At 39.3% G+C, this 15,549-nt stretch overlaps 1 protein-coding gene across 2 annotated transcripts in view; it reads left to right on the top strand.

Moving 5' to 3' along the window:
- The first annotated feature begins 8,427 nt into the window (after positions 1-8,427).
- Positions 8,428-15,549, top strand: part of ZCWPW2 (zinc finger CW-type and PWWP domain containing 2) — an 81,513-nt gene continuing 74,391 nt past the window's right edge. For both annotated transcript variants that reach the window (XM_088831934.1, XM_055413298.2), the window contains exon 1: positions 8,428-8,768. In XM_088831934.1, the coding sequence (XP_088688060.1) occupies positions 8,476-8,768 (293 nt within the window). In that variant the 5' untranslated portion in view covers positions 8,428-8,475. The remainder of the gene's footprint in view (positions 8,769-15,549) is intronic.

Genomic DNA, 15,549 nt, shown 5'->3' with positions numbered 1-15,549 from the left:
TAACTTGATACCAACATCATAAAAGAACACCACTAGAAAAGAGAACATCAGACTAGTATACCTGATGAACATATTTGCAAAAATCCTCAGTTTTCTAGCAAACAATTGAGGAGCACATAAAAAGTATCATACACCAGGAGCAAGTAGTATTCATAAGATGCTTGGATGGCTTAACACTTTCAAATGAATAAACATGATACACCACAGTGAAGGGAAAGGTAATCATATTGTCATCTCAGTAGATGGAGAGAAAGCATTTGACAAAAGTTAATATCTCTTGATGATGAAAACTCTTGACAGATTGGATGTGGAAGGATTATATTTCAATAAAATGATGACCGTATGTAACAAGCTCACAGGTAACATCATGCTCACTAGTGAAAAACTTAAAGCTTTCATCTGAGATCAGCAACAAGACCAGGGTGCGCACTCACACCATTGTTATTCAACATGGTACTAGAGTTTCTAGCCAGGACAATTAGGCAAGAAAGAGAAATAAAAAGCATCCATATCTGAAAGGAAGAAGTAAAATCTTCTGTTTGTAGAATACATGATCTCATATAGAAAACCCCGAGGACTCCACCAAAAAATTGTTAAAACTAATAAATGAACTCAAGAAAGTTGTAAGATACAAAACCAACCAACAGAAATGAGTTGCATTTCTGTACACTGATAACAAAGTAGCTGAAAAAGAAATGAAAATAATCTAATTTACAGTTGTGTCCAAAAACTGCTTAGTAATAAAGTTAATCAAAGAGGTGAAAGATCTATAAACTTAAAACTGTAAAACATAGATGAAAGAAACAGAAGGCAAAAATAAGTGGAAAGATATCCCATATTCGTAGATTAGAGGAATTTATATTGTTAAAATGTCCATACAACCCAAAGCAATCTACAGATCAGTTCAATCCCTATCAAAATTCCAGTGGCATTTTCACAGAAATAGAAAAAATCCTAAAATTTGTATGTAACTATAAAACTCCAAATAGCTAAGAGAAGAGAAGAAGCGAAGAGAAAAGTTGGAGGCATTCTACTTTCTGGTTTCAAACTATTTTACAAAATTGTAGTAATCAAAGGGGTATGGTATCAGCATTAAAAACAGATACAGATCAGTGAAACAGAATACATAGCCCAGAAATAAACCCAGGTATATAGAGGTCAGCCAGTTTGTAAAACCAAACTGTAAAACTCCTAGAAGAAAACTTAGAGGAAAAGTTTCTTGAGATTGATTTTATCAATGATTCTTCAAAAGTAAAAATAAAGTAGGACTACACGACTGAGCGACTGAACTGAACTGAACTGACATTAAATTGTTTTTTTGTAGCAAGAGAGACAATTAGTTAAATGAAAGGTAGCCTACAGAATGGGAGAAAATATTTGTAAACATTTTTAAAAGGGGATAGTATCCAAAATATATTATCGGGGACCAGCCTCGATATGACCCAGGGTATCCTCGGGATGAACGGCGTCGGCGTCAGAGAGAGAGAGAGAGAGAAAGAGAGAGACAGGGGCTGATGATTCCTTGGTTTACGCTGGAAACCAATAAAAGCCCAGCACAGGGTTTGCTCTGTTTACGTAGGCCGCAGGCGCCCTCTCGAATCACTGGAGGTACCCTACCAGGGCACCCCCTCGAGTGGGTCTTAGAAGCCCAGGCAGATAAGTAAACGCAGAGGGCCCAGCGCTCCAAGGATCTCAACCAGAAAAAGGAGAATAGAGAAAAGGATGGAAAAAGAGAAAGAACGACATGGGGAGACCAAGCTTCAGTGAGCAAGGCCCAAAACTTTATTTTCCAGTGCTGTTTTTATACCTTAAGTTGTGCACATAAAAAATAGAGAAAGAGAGGTATAGAGTCACGCCAAAATCATGCGGGGTCAGCAGTCTTGACCCTTATCAGGATCAGGGCTCATTTTTGTATGTCTCGTGATATACAAAAGTTTTGGGTGGTTTACATCATCTTCTGGCCAGGTGGCCTGCTAACAGTTTATGGCCCTCTCTCCTAATAAAGGTTAGTTAGCTAGAAAAAGTCTTATATTCTTTTAAGATGATTTTCCTAAAGTCAGGTGCTAGTCATATGACAAAGTTACATTCCTGTAAGGCACAGGTTTAGTGAGCTACAAGAAAGGAATTTATTAACTTAAGATCTGATGTGGCTAAATCAAAGGCTACTACTTATTTTCTCTATATGTGATTAACATATTTCCAAGGATACAAGAGATAGAGGAAACTTTGCAGCAAGCATTGATTCAACAGTGAAATCTTTTTTAGTGCTGTTCTAATGATTTTAACTTCTTCAACAGATTCCTGTATTTTAGAATATTAGGCTTTCTGTCCTTGCATGTCTGGGAGGCTATAAACAGTCACACTCATAGTTGTAAGAGCCCGGACAAACTTGTCATACAAGTTAGAAAGCTATCAGAGGGGCTTGGATTGGAACACTCCTATTAAGCCAAGGAGAACTTTTTAGCTACAGCTCTGAATTAATGTTTTCAGAGAAAGTGGTTGGGGGGAAGCCCCCGTAAGTATTAGAGGACTTGATAAGAGGCGTAAGATAGTAAGGCAGTCAGACTCCGGTTTTCTTTGGGGTAGATGCTCAGGTAAGTCCAGGGGGTTCCTCGAGTCCTGATTAGCCTTTGCCCGTCAGGCCTCTTCCCCAATTGACCTTTGCCACGGGTAGGATTTCCCTTGCTGGCTCCCGGCAATATATAAGTAACTCATACAACTGACACAATAAAAACCTTTAAATCTTAAAACGGGCCATTTTTCTAAAGAAGCTATATGGCCATTGGGTGTATGAAAAGATCCTTCACATCACTAATCATCAGGGAAATACAAATCAAAATCACAATTAGTTATCACTTCATACCTGTTAGGATGGCTATTATCAAAAAGTCAAAAGATAATAGAGATTGATGAGGATGTGAATACACTGGAAACTTGTAGGTGGGAATACAAAATGCTGCTGGTGCTATGGAAAACAATATGTAGGTCTCCTCAAAAAATTAAAAATAGAACTACCATATGATTCAGCTACCCCACTTCTGGGTATTTATCTAAGATAACTGAAATCAGGATCTCCAAGACATGTTAGTACTCCCATGTTTATAGCAGTACTACTTACAGTAGCCAAGATATGGAAACAACCTAAGTGTTAATCGATGGACAAATAAAGAAAACATACAATGGAATGCTGTTCAGTCTTAAATGAGGAAAATGTTCTGCAGCATGCAACAACATGGATTAACCTGGAGAACATTATGCTAAGTGAAGTAAGCCAGTCACAGAAAGACAAATACTGTGTGATTCCACTCATATGTGATATCTAAAATAATCAAATTCATAGCATCAAAGAGTGGAATGATTTCCACGGGTGAGGAAAATGGTAAAGTAGGGAGTTCTAAATTAGCAGACATAAAGTTTTAAGAAAGATGAGTAAATAATAGGAATCTGCTATACAACATTCTACCCATAGTCAGCAATACTCTTTAAATGTACTTTAAACTTATTAAAATGGTAGATCTCATACTAAGAGTACTTACCAAAATATAATAAAATTAATAAAGTTTAAAAAAGACTTAAAATGAAGCATCAACTCAAAAAGAGAAAGATAAGCTCAACAAAGAATGCCCAAAGAAAGTAGAAGGAAGAAAAAAGTACACCTCTTAATTAAAGGTGAAAAAATCTAGCTGAAAACTCAACATTCAAAAAACTATATCATGGCATCTGGTTCCATCATTTCATGGCAAATAGATGGGGAAACAATGGAAACAGTGACAGACTTTATTTTCTTCGGCTCCAAAATCACTGCAGATGGTGACTGCAGTCGTGAAATTAAAAGATGCTTGTTCCTTGAAAGAAAAGTTATGACCAACCTAGATAGCGTATTAAAAAGCAGAGACATACTTTGCCGATAAAGGTCCATCTAGTCAAAGCTATGGTTTTTCCAATCGTCATGTATGGATGTGAGAGTTGGACTATAAAGAAAGCTGAGTGCCAAAGAATTGATGCTTTTGAACTGTGTTGCTGGAGAAGACTCTTGAGAGTCCCTTGGACTGCAAGGAGATCAAACCAATCAGTCCTGAATATTCATTGGAAGGACTGATGCTGAACCTAAAACTCCAATACTTTGGCCACCTGATGGGAAGAAATGACTCACTGGAAAAGACCCTGATGCTGGGAACGACTGAAGGCAGGAGGAGGAGGGGATGACAGACGATGAGATGGTTGGATGTCATCACCGACTTGATGGACATAAGTTTGAGCAAGTTCCAGGAGTTGGTGGTGGACAGGGAAGCCTGGTGTGCTGCATTCCACGGGGTCGCAAAGAGTCTGACACAACTGAACCACTGAACTAGGTTAGTGATGTTGAATAGTGGATAGTGATAGACTATCCATACTTGGATATTGATGGTCTATGTGTGTGTGCTCAGTCGTATCAGACTCTTTGTGACCCTGTAGACTGTAGCCTGAATTTGGCAATAAGGAGTTCATGATCTGAGCCACAGTCAGCTCCTGGTCTTGTTTTTGCTAACTATATAGAGCTTCTCCATCTTTGGCTGCAAAGAATATAATCAGTCTGATTTTGGTGTTGACCATCTGGTGATGTCCATGTGTAGAGTCTTGTGTTGTTGGAAGAGGGTGTTTGCTATGACCAGTGCATTCTCTTGGCAAAACTCTTATTAGCCTTTGCCCTGCTTCATTCCTTGCTCCAAGGCCAAATTTACCTGTTACTCCAGGTGTTTCTTGACTTCCTACTTTTGCATTCCAGTCCCCTATAATGAAAAGGACATCTTTTTGGGGTGTTAGTTCTAAAAGGTCTTGTAAGTCTTCATAGAACCATTCAACTTCGGCTTCTTCAGCATTACTGGTTGGGGCGTAGGCTTGGATTACTGTAATATTGAATGGTTTGCCTTGGAAACCAACAGAAATCATTCTGTCATTTTTAAGATTGCATCCAAAAACTGCACTTCAGACTCTTTTGTTGGCCATGATGGCTACTCCATTTCTTCTAAGGGATTCCTGCCCACAGTAAAGTAGGGAAAACCACTAGACCATTCAGGTATGACCTAAACCAAATCCCTTATGATTATACAGTGGAAGTGAGTAATAGATTTAAGGGACTAGATCTGATAGATAGAGTGCCTGATGAACTATGGATGGAGGTTCATAACATTGTACAGGAGACAGGGACCAAGACCATCCCCATGGAAAAGGCTGTCTGAGGAGGCCTTACAAATAGCTGTGCAAAGAAGAGAAGCAAAAAGCAAAGGAGAAAGGGAAAGATATAAGCATCTGAATGCAGAGTTCCAAAGAATAACAAGGAGAGATAAGAAAGCCTTCCTCAGAAATCAATGCAAAGAAATAGAGGAAAACAACAGAATAGGAAAAACAAGAGATCACTTCAAGAAAATTAGAGATATCAAGGGAACATTTCATTCAAAGATGGGCTCAATAAAGGACAGAAATGGTATGGACCTAAGAGAAACAGAAGATATTAAGAAGATGTGGCAAGAATACACAGAAGAACTGTACAAAAAAGATCTTCATGACGAAGATAATCACGATGGCGTGATCACTCACCTGGAGCCAGACATCTTGGAATGTGAAGTCAAGTGGGCCTTAGAGAGCATCACTCCAAACAAAGCTAGTGGAGGTGATGGAATTCCAATTGAGCTATTTCAAATCCCGAAAGATGATGCTGTGAAAGTGCTGCACTCAATATGCCAGTAAATTTGGAAAACTCAGCAGTGGCCACAGGACTGAAAAAGGTCAGTTTTCATTCCAATCCCAAAGAAAGGCAATGCCAAAGAATGCTCCAACTACCACACAATTGCACTTATCTCACACGCTAGTAACGTCATGCTCAAAATTCTCCAAGCCAGGCTTCAGCAATATGTGAACCGTGAACTTCCAGATGTTCAAGCAGATTTTAGAAAAGGCAGAGGCACCAGAGATCAAATTGCCAAGATCTTCTGGATCATGGAGAAAGCAAGAGAGTTCCAGAAAAATATCTATTTCTGCTTCATTGACTATGCCAAAGCCTTTGACTGTGTGGATCACAATAAACTGTGGAAAATCCTGGAAGATGGGAATACCAGACCACCTGACCTGCCTCTTGAGAAACCTGTATGCAGGTCAGGAAACAACAGTTAGAACTGGACATGGAACAGCAGACTGGTTCCAAATAGGAAAAGGAGTACATCAAGGTTGTATATTGTCACCCTGCTTATTTAACTTATATGCAGAGTACATCACGAGGAACGCTGGACTGGAGGAAGCACAAGCTGGAATCAAGATTGCTGGGAAAAATATCAATAACCTCAGATATGCAGATGACACCACCCTTATGGCAGAAAGTGAAGAGGAACTCAAAGGCCTCTTGATGAAAGTGAAAGAGGAGAGTGAAAAGATTGGCTTGAAGCTCAACATTCAGAAAACAAAGATCATGGCATCTGGTCCCATCACTTCATGGGAAATAGATGGGGAAACAGTGGAGACAGTGTCAGACTTTATTTTGGGGGGCTCCAAAATCACTGCAGATGCTGTTTGCAGCCATGAAATTAAAAGACGCTTACTCCTTGGAAGGAAAGTTATGACCAACCTTGATAGTATATTAAAAAGCAGAGACATTACTTTGCCAATAAAGGTCCATCTAGTCAAGGCAATGGTTTTTCCCGTGGTCATGTATGGATGTGAGAGTTGGACTTTGAAGAAAGCTGATCGCCAAAGAATTGATGCTTTTGAACTGTGGTGCTGGAGAAGACTCTTGAGAGTCCCTTGGTCTGCAAGGAGATCCAACCAGTCCATTCTAAAGGAGATCACTCCTGGGTGTTCATTGGAAGGATTGATGCTAAAGCTGAAACTCCAATACTTTGGCCACCTCATGCGACGAGTTGACTCACTGGAAAAGACTCTGATGCTGGGAGTGATTGGGGGCGGGAGGAGACGGGGACAACAGAGAATGAGATGGCTGGATGGCATCACCGACTCGATGGACATGAGTTTGAGTGAACTCCGGGAGTTGGTGATGGACAGGGAGGTCTGGCGTGCTGTGATTCATGGGGTCGCAAAGAGTCGGACATGACTGAGCGACTGAACTGAACTGAACTGAGACTGTAGCCTGCCAGGCTCCTCTGTCCATGGAATTTCCCAAGCAAGAATATTGGAGTGGGTTACCATTTTCTACTCCAAGGGATCTTCCCAACGCAAGTATCGATTCTCCGTCTCTTGCATCTCTTTTGTCTCCTGCATTGGCAGCAGATTGTTTACCACTGAGCCACCTAGGAAGCTCCAGTGGTGGTCTACTAATTTATCAATATATTATATGCAAGTCTTTTTCTAAAAATAGGTTTGTATTTCAAAGTAAGTTACTAATAATTAGTTTTACTTCTATTTTACCTGTATTCATTATCAATTATTGTAATATACACATAACTTATTAAAGCTGGCAGTTAGGGACTTATATAATTCTAATGTCTTGAATTAATAGTGAATAAAATCACTTGAATAATAATAAAAGGCAAAACTACATAAGCAAAATATTCCTTTAATTTTTTAAAAATTTCACATTTTCATATACTGAAATATTTTGCTACCTTTGGTTTTCTTCAGAATTAGAAAAAAAAAAGGGATCAAGTCTACACTGTATACACCCAAGAGGCAATATTACCTAGTGGATAAGATCACAGAATTAGGGAACTGCCTGACTTTAAATCCCAACTGTATCATGTCCTAGCTCTGAGACCCTAAACCCTAAACCCTAAATTACTTGACTTTTCTTAGTTTTCATTTTCTCTCTAAAAAGGGTCACACTGAGGTTATTGGGAAGGCTATATATATAAGTGGTGTACATTGAATAGTATCTGGCCCAGACTCAGCACTGAGTAAGATTTACCTCTTATTATGGTGGCTTAGCAGTAAAGAATCTGCCTATGATGCAGGAGATGCAGGTTCAATCCCTAGGTTAGGAAGATCCCCTGGAAAAGGAAATAGCAACCCAGACTAGTATTCTTGCCTGGGAAATCCCATGGGCAGAGGAACGTGGCGGGCTACAGTCCATGGGGTTGCAAAGAGTCAGACACGACTTAGCGGCTAAACAACAACAATAACAACAATGGCAAAAGTACTGGGTGTCTATTAGACGTATACTGAGTAGTAGTAGAATAGATATTATAGTTAAGCTGTACCCCTTTTCTGCTGCATCATACTTTCCTTATTTTTAATTTGGGAGCATTTTATGACCAGAATGGCTGAGGCTTCTGTTTTCTTCCTTTGGGTGTATAGAAACACGACATGTTTAACGTTTACAGAGAAGAGGTGTGCAAACAAGGTATAAAAGAGCTACTTCTCGAATTTTGGCCTGAGCTTTCTCTCCTTATCCCCTGAAATCTTTATTCTGTTATTTTCCCCTTATTTTCTAGGTTAAATGCACTTACGGAAAAAGGAAAATTTGATAGTAAGATAATAGAATGTTGTAATATGGCAATGGATTCCTCAGTGGAAAACAACATGTATATGAACAAAGTGTGGGTTCAATGTGAGAATGAAAGTTGTTTGAAATGGAGACTGTTATCAAATGAGGATAAAGCCAAAGTCAGTCACAATGAACCATGGTACTGCTTCATGAACGCTGACTCAAAGTACAACAAGTGCTCTGTTTCTGAAGAAGACTTTCCTGAAGAGTCTCAGCTTCATCAAAGTGGATATAAGATTGTCTATTCACAGCTGCCTCTTGGAAGCCTGGTTTTGGTAAAATTACAGAATTGGCCAAGGTAAGATTTTTGTTGGTGTTTTCTAATAAACTTTTGAGGTATAGTCTTGCTAAGTTATTAACTTTAAAAACTTTTCAAACAATCAATTTCTCTGTTGTTGTCTAACTTATTTATTGTTTTCTGATCTCATTGCTATTCTTTCCCTGACTTGTTTGGGTTTAATTCTTCTTTGTCTAGTTTCTTAAATTGGAGACTTAGATAAATGATTCATATCTTTTTTCTTCCAGATATGGGCAATTAAAGCTATAAATTTCTCTTTAAGCACTGCTTTAGCTATATCCCACAAATTTTAATATGTTTCATTTTATTACTATTCAGTTTGTGATTTTTTTCTTTGAAATGAGTTATCAGAATTGTGTTTTCAAATGACCAAATACGGGATTTAAAAAATATTTTATTATTATTGAGTTCTAATTTAAATCTCTTGTAATTTCATTGAATCTTGTTTTATGGCCCAATGTGGCCTATCTTGAAAAAAATTTACATTCTTAAATTATTGCCTAGATGCTTAGAAGATCTATTTTCTTCTGATTTTTATACAATTACTATTTTATAGTTCAGTGTTTCCCATTCTGGGTTGATTTCTCTAGTATGCAATGGGCATTTTCAGTATGCAGTTTCAAGTCTTTTCATCTCGATTATGTTTTTCTTAAATTATAACCAGTTTATTCTGTTGCTTTGCTTTGATTGTATGTTTGGATCCCTGCAGTACTGATGGTGAATCTTTTCTGGTGAGCTTTGGTATCACTTTTTCTTCAGGAGTTTCATCTTTAAAATTTACATATTTTCCCTTTCCATATGTTATTTTTCTGAAGGAGCTACCAGTTCTTATGTTCTTCTAGTTCAGTCTTTATTGAAAAATTTAAAATTTCTTTCAAGAGTTTTGCCCCTTCTCTTTTCAAATCTTTCTTTTCTCCCATCACCTTGTTTTCATTTATATCCAACTATTCACCATGCATAGTGAATGAGGAATTCCCTAGGTCGGTAGGTGCCCAGTATGCTACTGGAGATCAGTGGAGAAATAACTCCAGAAAGAATGAAGGGATGGAGCCAAAGCAAAACAAATACCCAGTTGTGGATGTGACTGATGCTAGAAGCAAGGTCCGATGCTGTAACAAGCAATATTGCATAGGAACCTGGAATGTTAGGTCCATGAATCAAGGCAAATTGGAAGTGGTCAAACAGGAGATGGCAAGAGTGAATGTCGACATTCTAGGAATCAGTGAACTAAAATGGACTGGAAAAGTGAAAGTGAAGTCGCTCAGTCGTGTCCGATTCTTTGCGACCCCATGGACTGTAGCCTACCAGGCTTCTCCATCCATGGGATTCTCCAGGGAAGAGTACTGGAGTGGGTTGCCGTTTCCTTCCAGATGACCATTATATCTACTACTGTGGGCAGGAATCCCTTAGAAGAAATGGAGTAGCCATCATGGTCAACAAAAGAGTCCAAAATGCAGTACTTGGATGCAATCTTAAAAACGACAGAATGATTTCTGTTCGTTTCCAAGGCAAACCATTCAATATCACAGTAATCCAAGTCTATGCCCCAACCAGTAATGCTGAAGAAGCCGAAGTTGAACAGTTCTATGAAGACTTACAAGACCTTTTAGAACTAACACCCCAAAAAGATGTCCTTTTCATTATAGGGGACTGGAATGCAAAAGTAGGAAGTCAAGAAACACCTGGAGTAACAGGCAAATTTGGCCTTGGAGCACGAAATGAAGCAGGGCAAAGGCTAATAAGAGTTTTGCCAAGAGAACGCACTGGTCATAGCAAACACCCTCTTCCAACAACACAAGAGAAGACTCTACACATGGACAGCACCAGATGGTCAACACCGGAATCAGATTGATTATATTCTTTGCAGCCAAAGATGGAGAAGCTCTATACAGTTAGCAGAAACAAGACCAGGAGCTGACTGTGGCTCAGATCATTAACTCCTTATGGCCAAATTCAGACTTAAATTGAAGAAAGTAGAGAAAACCACTAGACCATTCAGATATGACCTAAATCAAATCCCTTATGATTATACAATGGAAGTAAGAAATAGATATAAGGGACTAGATCTGATAGATAGAGTGCCTGATGACCTCTGGATGGAGGTTCGTGACATTGTACAGGAGACAGGGACCAAGACCATCCCCATGGAAAAGAAATGCAAAAAAGCAAAATGGCTGTCTGAGGAGGCCTTACAAATAGCTGGGCAAAGAAGAGAAGTGAAAAGTAAAGGAGGAAAGGAAAGATATAAGCATCTGAATGCAGAGTTCCAAAGAATAGCAAGGAGAGATAAGAAAGCCTTCCTCAGCGATCAATGCAAAGAAATAGAGGAAAACAACAGAATAGGAAAAACGTGATCTTTTCAAGAAAATTAGAGATATCAAGGGAACATTCCATGCAAAGATGGGCTCGATAAAGGACAGAAATGGTATGGACCTAAGAGAAACAGAAGATATTAAGAAGAGGTGGCAAGAATACACAGAAGAACTGTACAAAAATGATCTTCACGCTGAAGATAATCACGATGGCATGATCACTCCCCTGGAACCAGACATCTTGGAATGTGAAGTCAAGTGGGCCTTAGAGAGCATCACGACGAACAAAGCTAGTGGAGGTGATGGAATTCCAGTTGAGCTATTTCAAATCCTGAAAGATGATGCTGTGAAAGTGCTGCACTCAATATGCCAGCAAATTTGGAAAACTCAGCAGTGGCCACAGGACTGGAAAAGAGCAGTCTTCATTCCAATCCCAAAGAAAGGCAATGCCAAAGAAGGCTCAAACTACCGCACAATTGCACTCATCTCACACGCTAGTAAAGTCATGCTCAAAATTCTCCAAGCTAGGCTTCAGCAATATGTGAATCGTGAGCTTCCAGATGTTCAAGCAGGTTTTAGAAAAAGCAGAGGCACCAGAGATCAAATTGTCAACATCCGCTGGATCATGGAGAAAGCAAGAGAGTTCCAGAAAATCATCTATTTCTGCTTCATTGACTATGCTAAGGCCTTTGACTGTGTGGATCACAATAAACTGTGGAAAATTCTGAAAGAGATGGGAATACCAGACCACCTGACCTGCCTCTTGAGAAACCTGTATGCAGGTCAGGAAGCAACAGTTAGAACTAGACATGAAACAACAGACTGGTTCCAAATAGGAAAAGGAGTACGTCAAGGTTGTATATTGTCACCCTGCTTATTTAACTTATATGCAGAGTACATCATGAGGAACACTGGGCTGGAAGAAGCACAGGCTGGCATCAAGATGGCTGGGAGAAATATCAATAACCTCAGATATGCAGATGACACCACCCTTATGGCAGAAAGTGAAGAGGAACTCAAAGGCCTCTTGATGAAAGTGAAAGAGGAGAGTGAAAAGGTTGGCTTGAAGCTCAACATTCAGAAAACTAAGATCATGGCATCTGGTCCCATCACTTCTTGCGAAATAGATGGAAAAACAGTGGAAACAGTGTCAGACTTTATTTTTTTGGGCTCCAAAATCACCGCATATTCTGATTGCAGCCATGAAATTAAAAGACGCTTACTCCTTGGAAGGAAAGTTATGACCAGCCTAAATAGCATATTAAAAAGCAGAAACATTACTTTGCCAACAAAGGTCCGTCTAGTCAAGGCTATGGTTTTTCCCGTGGTCATGTATGGATGTGAGAGTTCGACTGTGAAGAAAGCTGAGCACAGAAGAATTGATGAATTTGAACTGTGTTGTTAGAGAAGACTCTTGAGAGTCCCTTGGACTGCAAGGAGATCCAACCAGTCCATTCTAAAGGAGATCAATCCTGGGTGTTCATTGGAAGGACTGATGCTAAAGCTGAAACTCCAATACTTTGGCCACCTCATGCGACAAGTTGACTCACTGGAAAAGAGTCTGATGCTGTGAGCTATTGGGAGTAGGAGGAGACGGGGACGACAGAGAATAAGGTGGCTGGATGGCCTCACCGACTCGATGGACATGAATTTGAGTGAACTCTGGGTGTTGGTGATGGACAGGGAGGCCTGGCGTGCTGTGGTTCATGGGGCCGCTAAGAGTCGGACATGACTGAGCGACTGAACTGAACTGAACTGATTCGCCATGGAAAATATTAGATGTTTGCTTTCCTAGGGAGACTGTGATGGGCTCATCTAACACAACACAGAACACACACAGGAGTTCTTCAAGTCAATACCTAGATGTGTGCTCTTGCTTTATCACTTTCTGTTATGGACTGAAATGTGGTTCCCCCTAAAGGTCGTATGTTAAATCTCTAACCTCAGAATGAGATTTTTTTTGGAATGAGAGCCTTTAAAGAGGTGGTTAAGTTAAAAGTGGCCCTCATCCACTCTGACTGGTGTTCCTGTAAGAAGAGAAACTTTGAGCACACTGTAGACAACCAGGGCTGTGTGCCAGCACAGCCTGTGTGAAGACAGCATCTGCAACCCCGGGAGAGGCCTCCAGGAAAACCAGCCCCGTTGATACCTTGATCTGGGACTTCTAGCCTTTAAGACTGTGGGAGAATAAATTTCTGTTTGTAAGCTACCCACTCTGTGATATTTTTCTATGGCGGCCTTAGCAAACCAATATACTTAATATCTTGCCAGATGTGGAAATCTCTCAAATATATACCTTTGTTACTGAGAGTTTTTCTAGGGGTCAAATGTGAAATATTGTTTAAAAATACATATATGTTATTGATATGCACATATATTAATTGATATATATTTAATTTATACATACATAGTTGTTGTTGTTTAGTTGCTAAGTTGTGTCTAACTCTTTGTGACCCCATGGACTGTAGCCCGCCAGGGTCCTATGTGCATGGTTTTTTCCAGGCAACAATACTGGAGTGGGTTGCCATTTCATTCTCCAGGGGATCTTCCTGACCCAGAGACTGAATCTGCATCGTTTGCATTGGCAGGCAAGTTTTTTAACCACTAAGTCACAAGGGAAGCCCATGTAATAATAGATGGACTTGAAGAGGAACTAGAGTTAGGTAAGAACAAATGTTTTTAAAGGCGTGAATATGAGCACTTATTTTTGAAGTTACTAATGAAAGTATTTGTAGTCCCATGCTATTTTTCTTATCTCTAACATTTGGAAAGCAGAGCATTTATATTTACTAGTGGAAATTCTGAAGGTTCAGTAATTCTAATTCAAGAAATGGATTTGAATCTTGTCACTATGTCTGAAATATTACATTAGAAATTTGATTAGGAATTTCTTTTGCAGTTTTGTACTTATAACTGAGGGTTAGAGTTTGAAATACGAATGAAGCATGTTTTACTCCAATCCCTAAATTACCTCTAGTCTGTGATTAAGACCATCAAAATGCTGCAAAATACAGCTGTACCCACCTTCTTGCTTACTGGAAAGAGTAAAATACATTTTGCTATGTAGTCACATAAATTATTCTTTATAAACTACAAATGAACACAGACTTAACGTACAGACTAAGAAACTCAAATCTATTGCTTTATTTGCTTATTCAGTACCACAAATACATAGACAGATGATAACAGTATAAATTGCAGTAGTAGAATATAAAACTGAAATAACCTACTAAAAACAGCTAAACATCAGTTCTTAATTAAGAAATATAGATACTGAAATTTCAAATGGGAAGACCAGTCAACTGGCTACAGAGACACTTGGCAGTGTAGCATTATGTGTGTTAATTGTTAGCCTTTGCCCTTACCGCTAACTGAAGGCTCAGAACTCAATCTTATCAACATCTTAGAGTTACTCTTTCTCAGAAGAGTTCACACTCTCCTATAAAGCTAAAAAAACTAAAGAGAAATTGATACAGAGTCAAGAAATGCCTGCTTAATCACTGTATAATAAAATCAAATAATAGTTAAGAGAACATCACTTTCTTTGTCTGTGGTCAAGCTCCATGAAAACTCTAATTGTAATAGTCATATTTGTCGCCACATCATAAAATAACACACACTTATAAAAATACTTATGCAGTCTCTTGCCTCTGAGTTATGCCCATTTGAGCTTGAGGATGGGGCTGTCTTCATTGCTAGGAAGAGAACGCTATAATGTTTAAGAAGTCTTAAAGAGTATGAAATGCAGTACTCGGATGCAGTCTTAAAAACAACAGAATGATTTCTGTTCATTTCCAAGGCAAATCATTCATTATTATAGTAATCCAAGCCTATGCCCCAACCAGTAATGCTGAAGAAGCCAAAGTTGAACGGTTCTATGAAGACTTACAAGACCTTTTAGAACTAACACCCAAAAAAGATGTCCTTTTCATTATAGGGGACTGGAATGCAAAAGTAGGAAGTCAAGAAACACCTGGAGTAATAGGCAAATTTGGCCTTGGAGCACGAAATGAAGCAGGGCAAAGGCTAATAAGAGTTTTGCCAAGAGAACGCACTGGTCATAGCAAACACCCTCTTCCAACAACACAAGAGAAGACTCTACACATGGACATCACCAGATGGTCAACACCGAAATCAGATTGATTATATTCTTTGCAGCCAAAGATGGAGAAGCTCTATACAGGGAAGGACTGGGGGCAGGAGGAGAACGGGACGACAGAGAATGAGATGGCTGGATGGCATCACTGACTTGATGGACAAGAATTTGAGTGAACTCCGGGAATTGGTGATGGACCGGGAGACCTGGCATGCTATGATTCATGGGGTCGCAAAGAGTCGGACACGACTGAGCGACTGAACTGAACTGAACTGAGAAAGAGCAAAGAAATTAAAGGTAAAAAAGAACTTCATATCTCAGTATAGGAAAATACAATGTCAAGCAGAAGCTAGGCATTTTACACAGACGTTTT

Source organism: Moschus berezovskii, chromosome 24, assembly GCF_049115385.1.
Source record: "Moschus berezovskii isolate FMDL1 chromosome 24, NW_MosBer_1.0, whole genome shotgun sequence".
Classification (NCBI taxonomy): domain Eukaryota; kingdom Metazoa; phylum Chordata; class Mammalia; order Artiodactyla; family Moschidae; genus Moschus; species Moschus berezovskii.
Note: the sequence above shows the minus strand (reverse complement) of the source record. Positions and strands in the feature narration are given on the sequence as shown.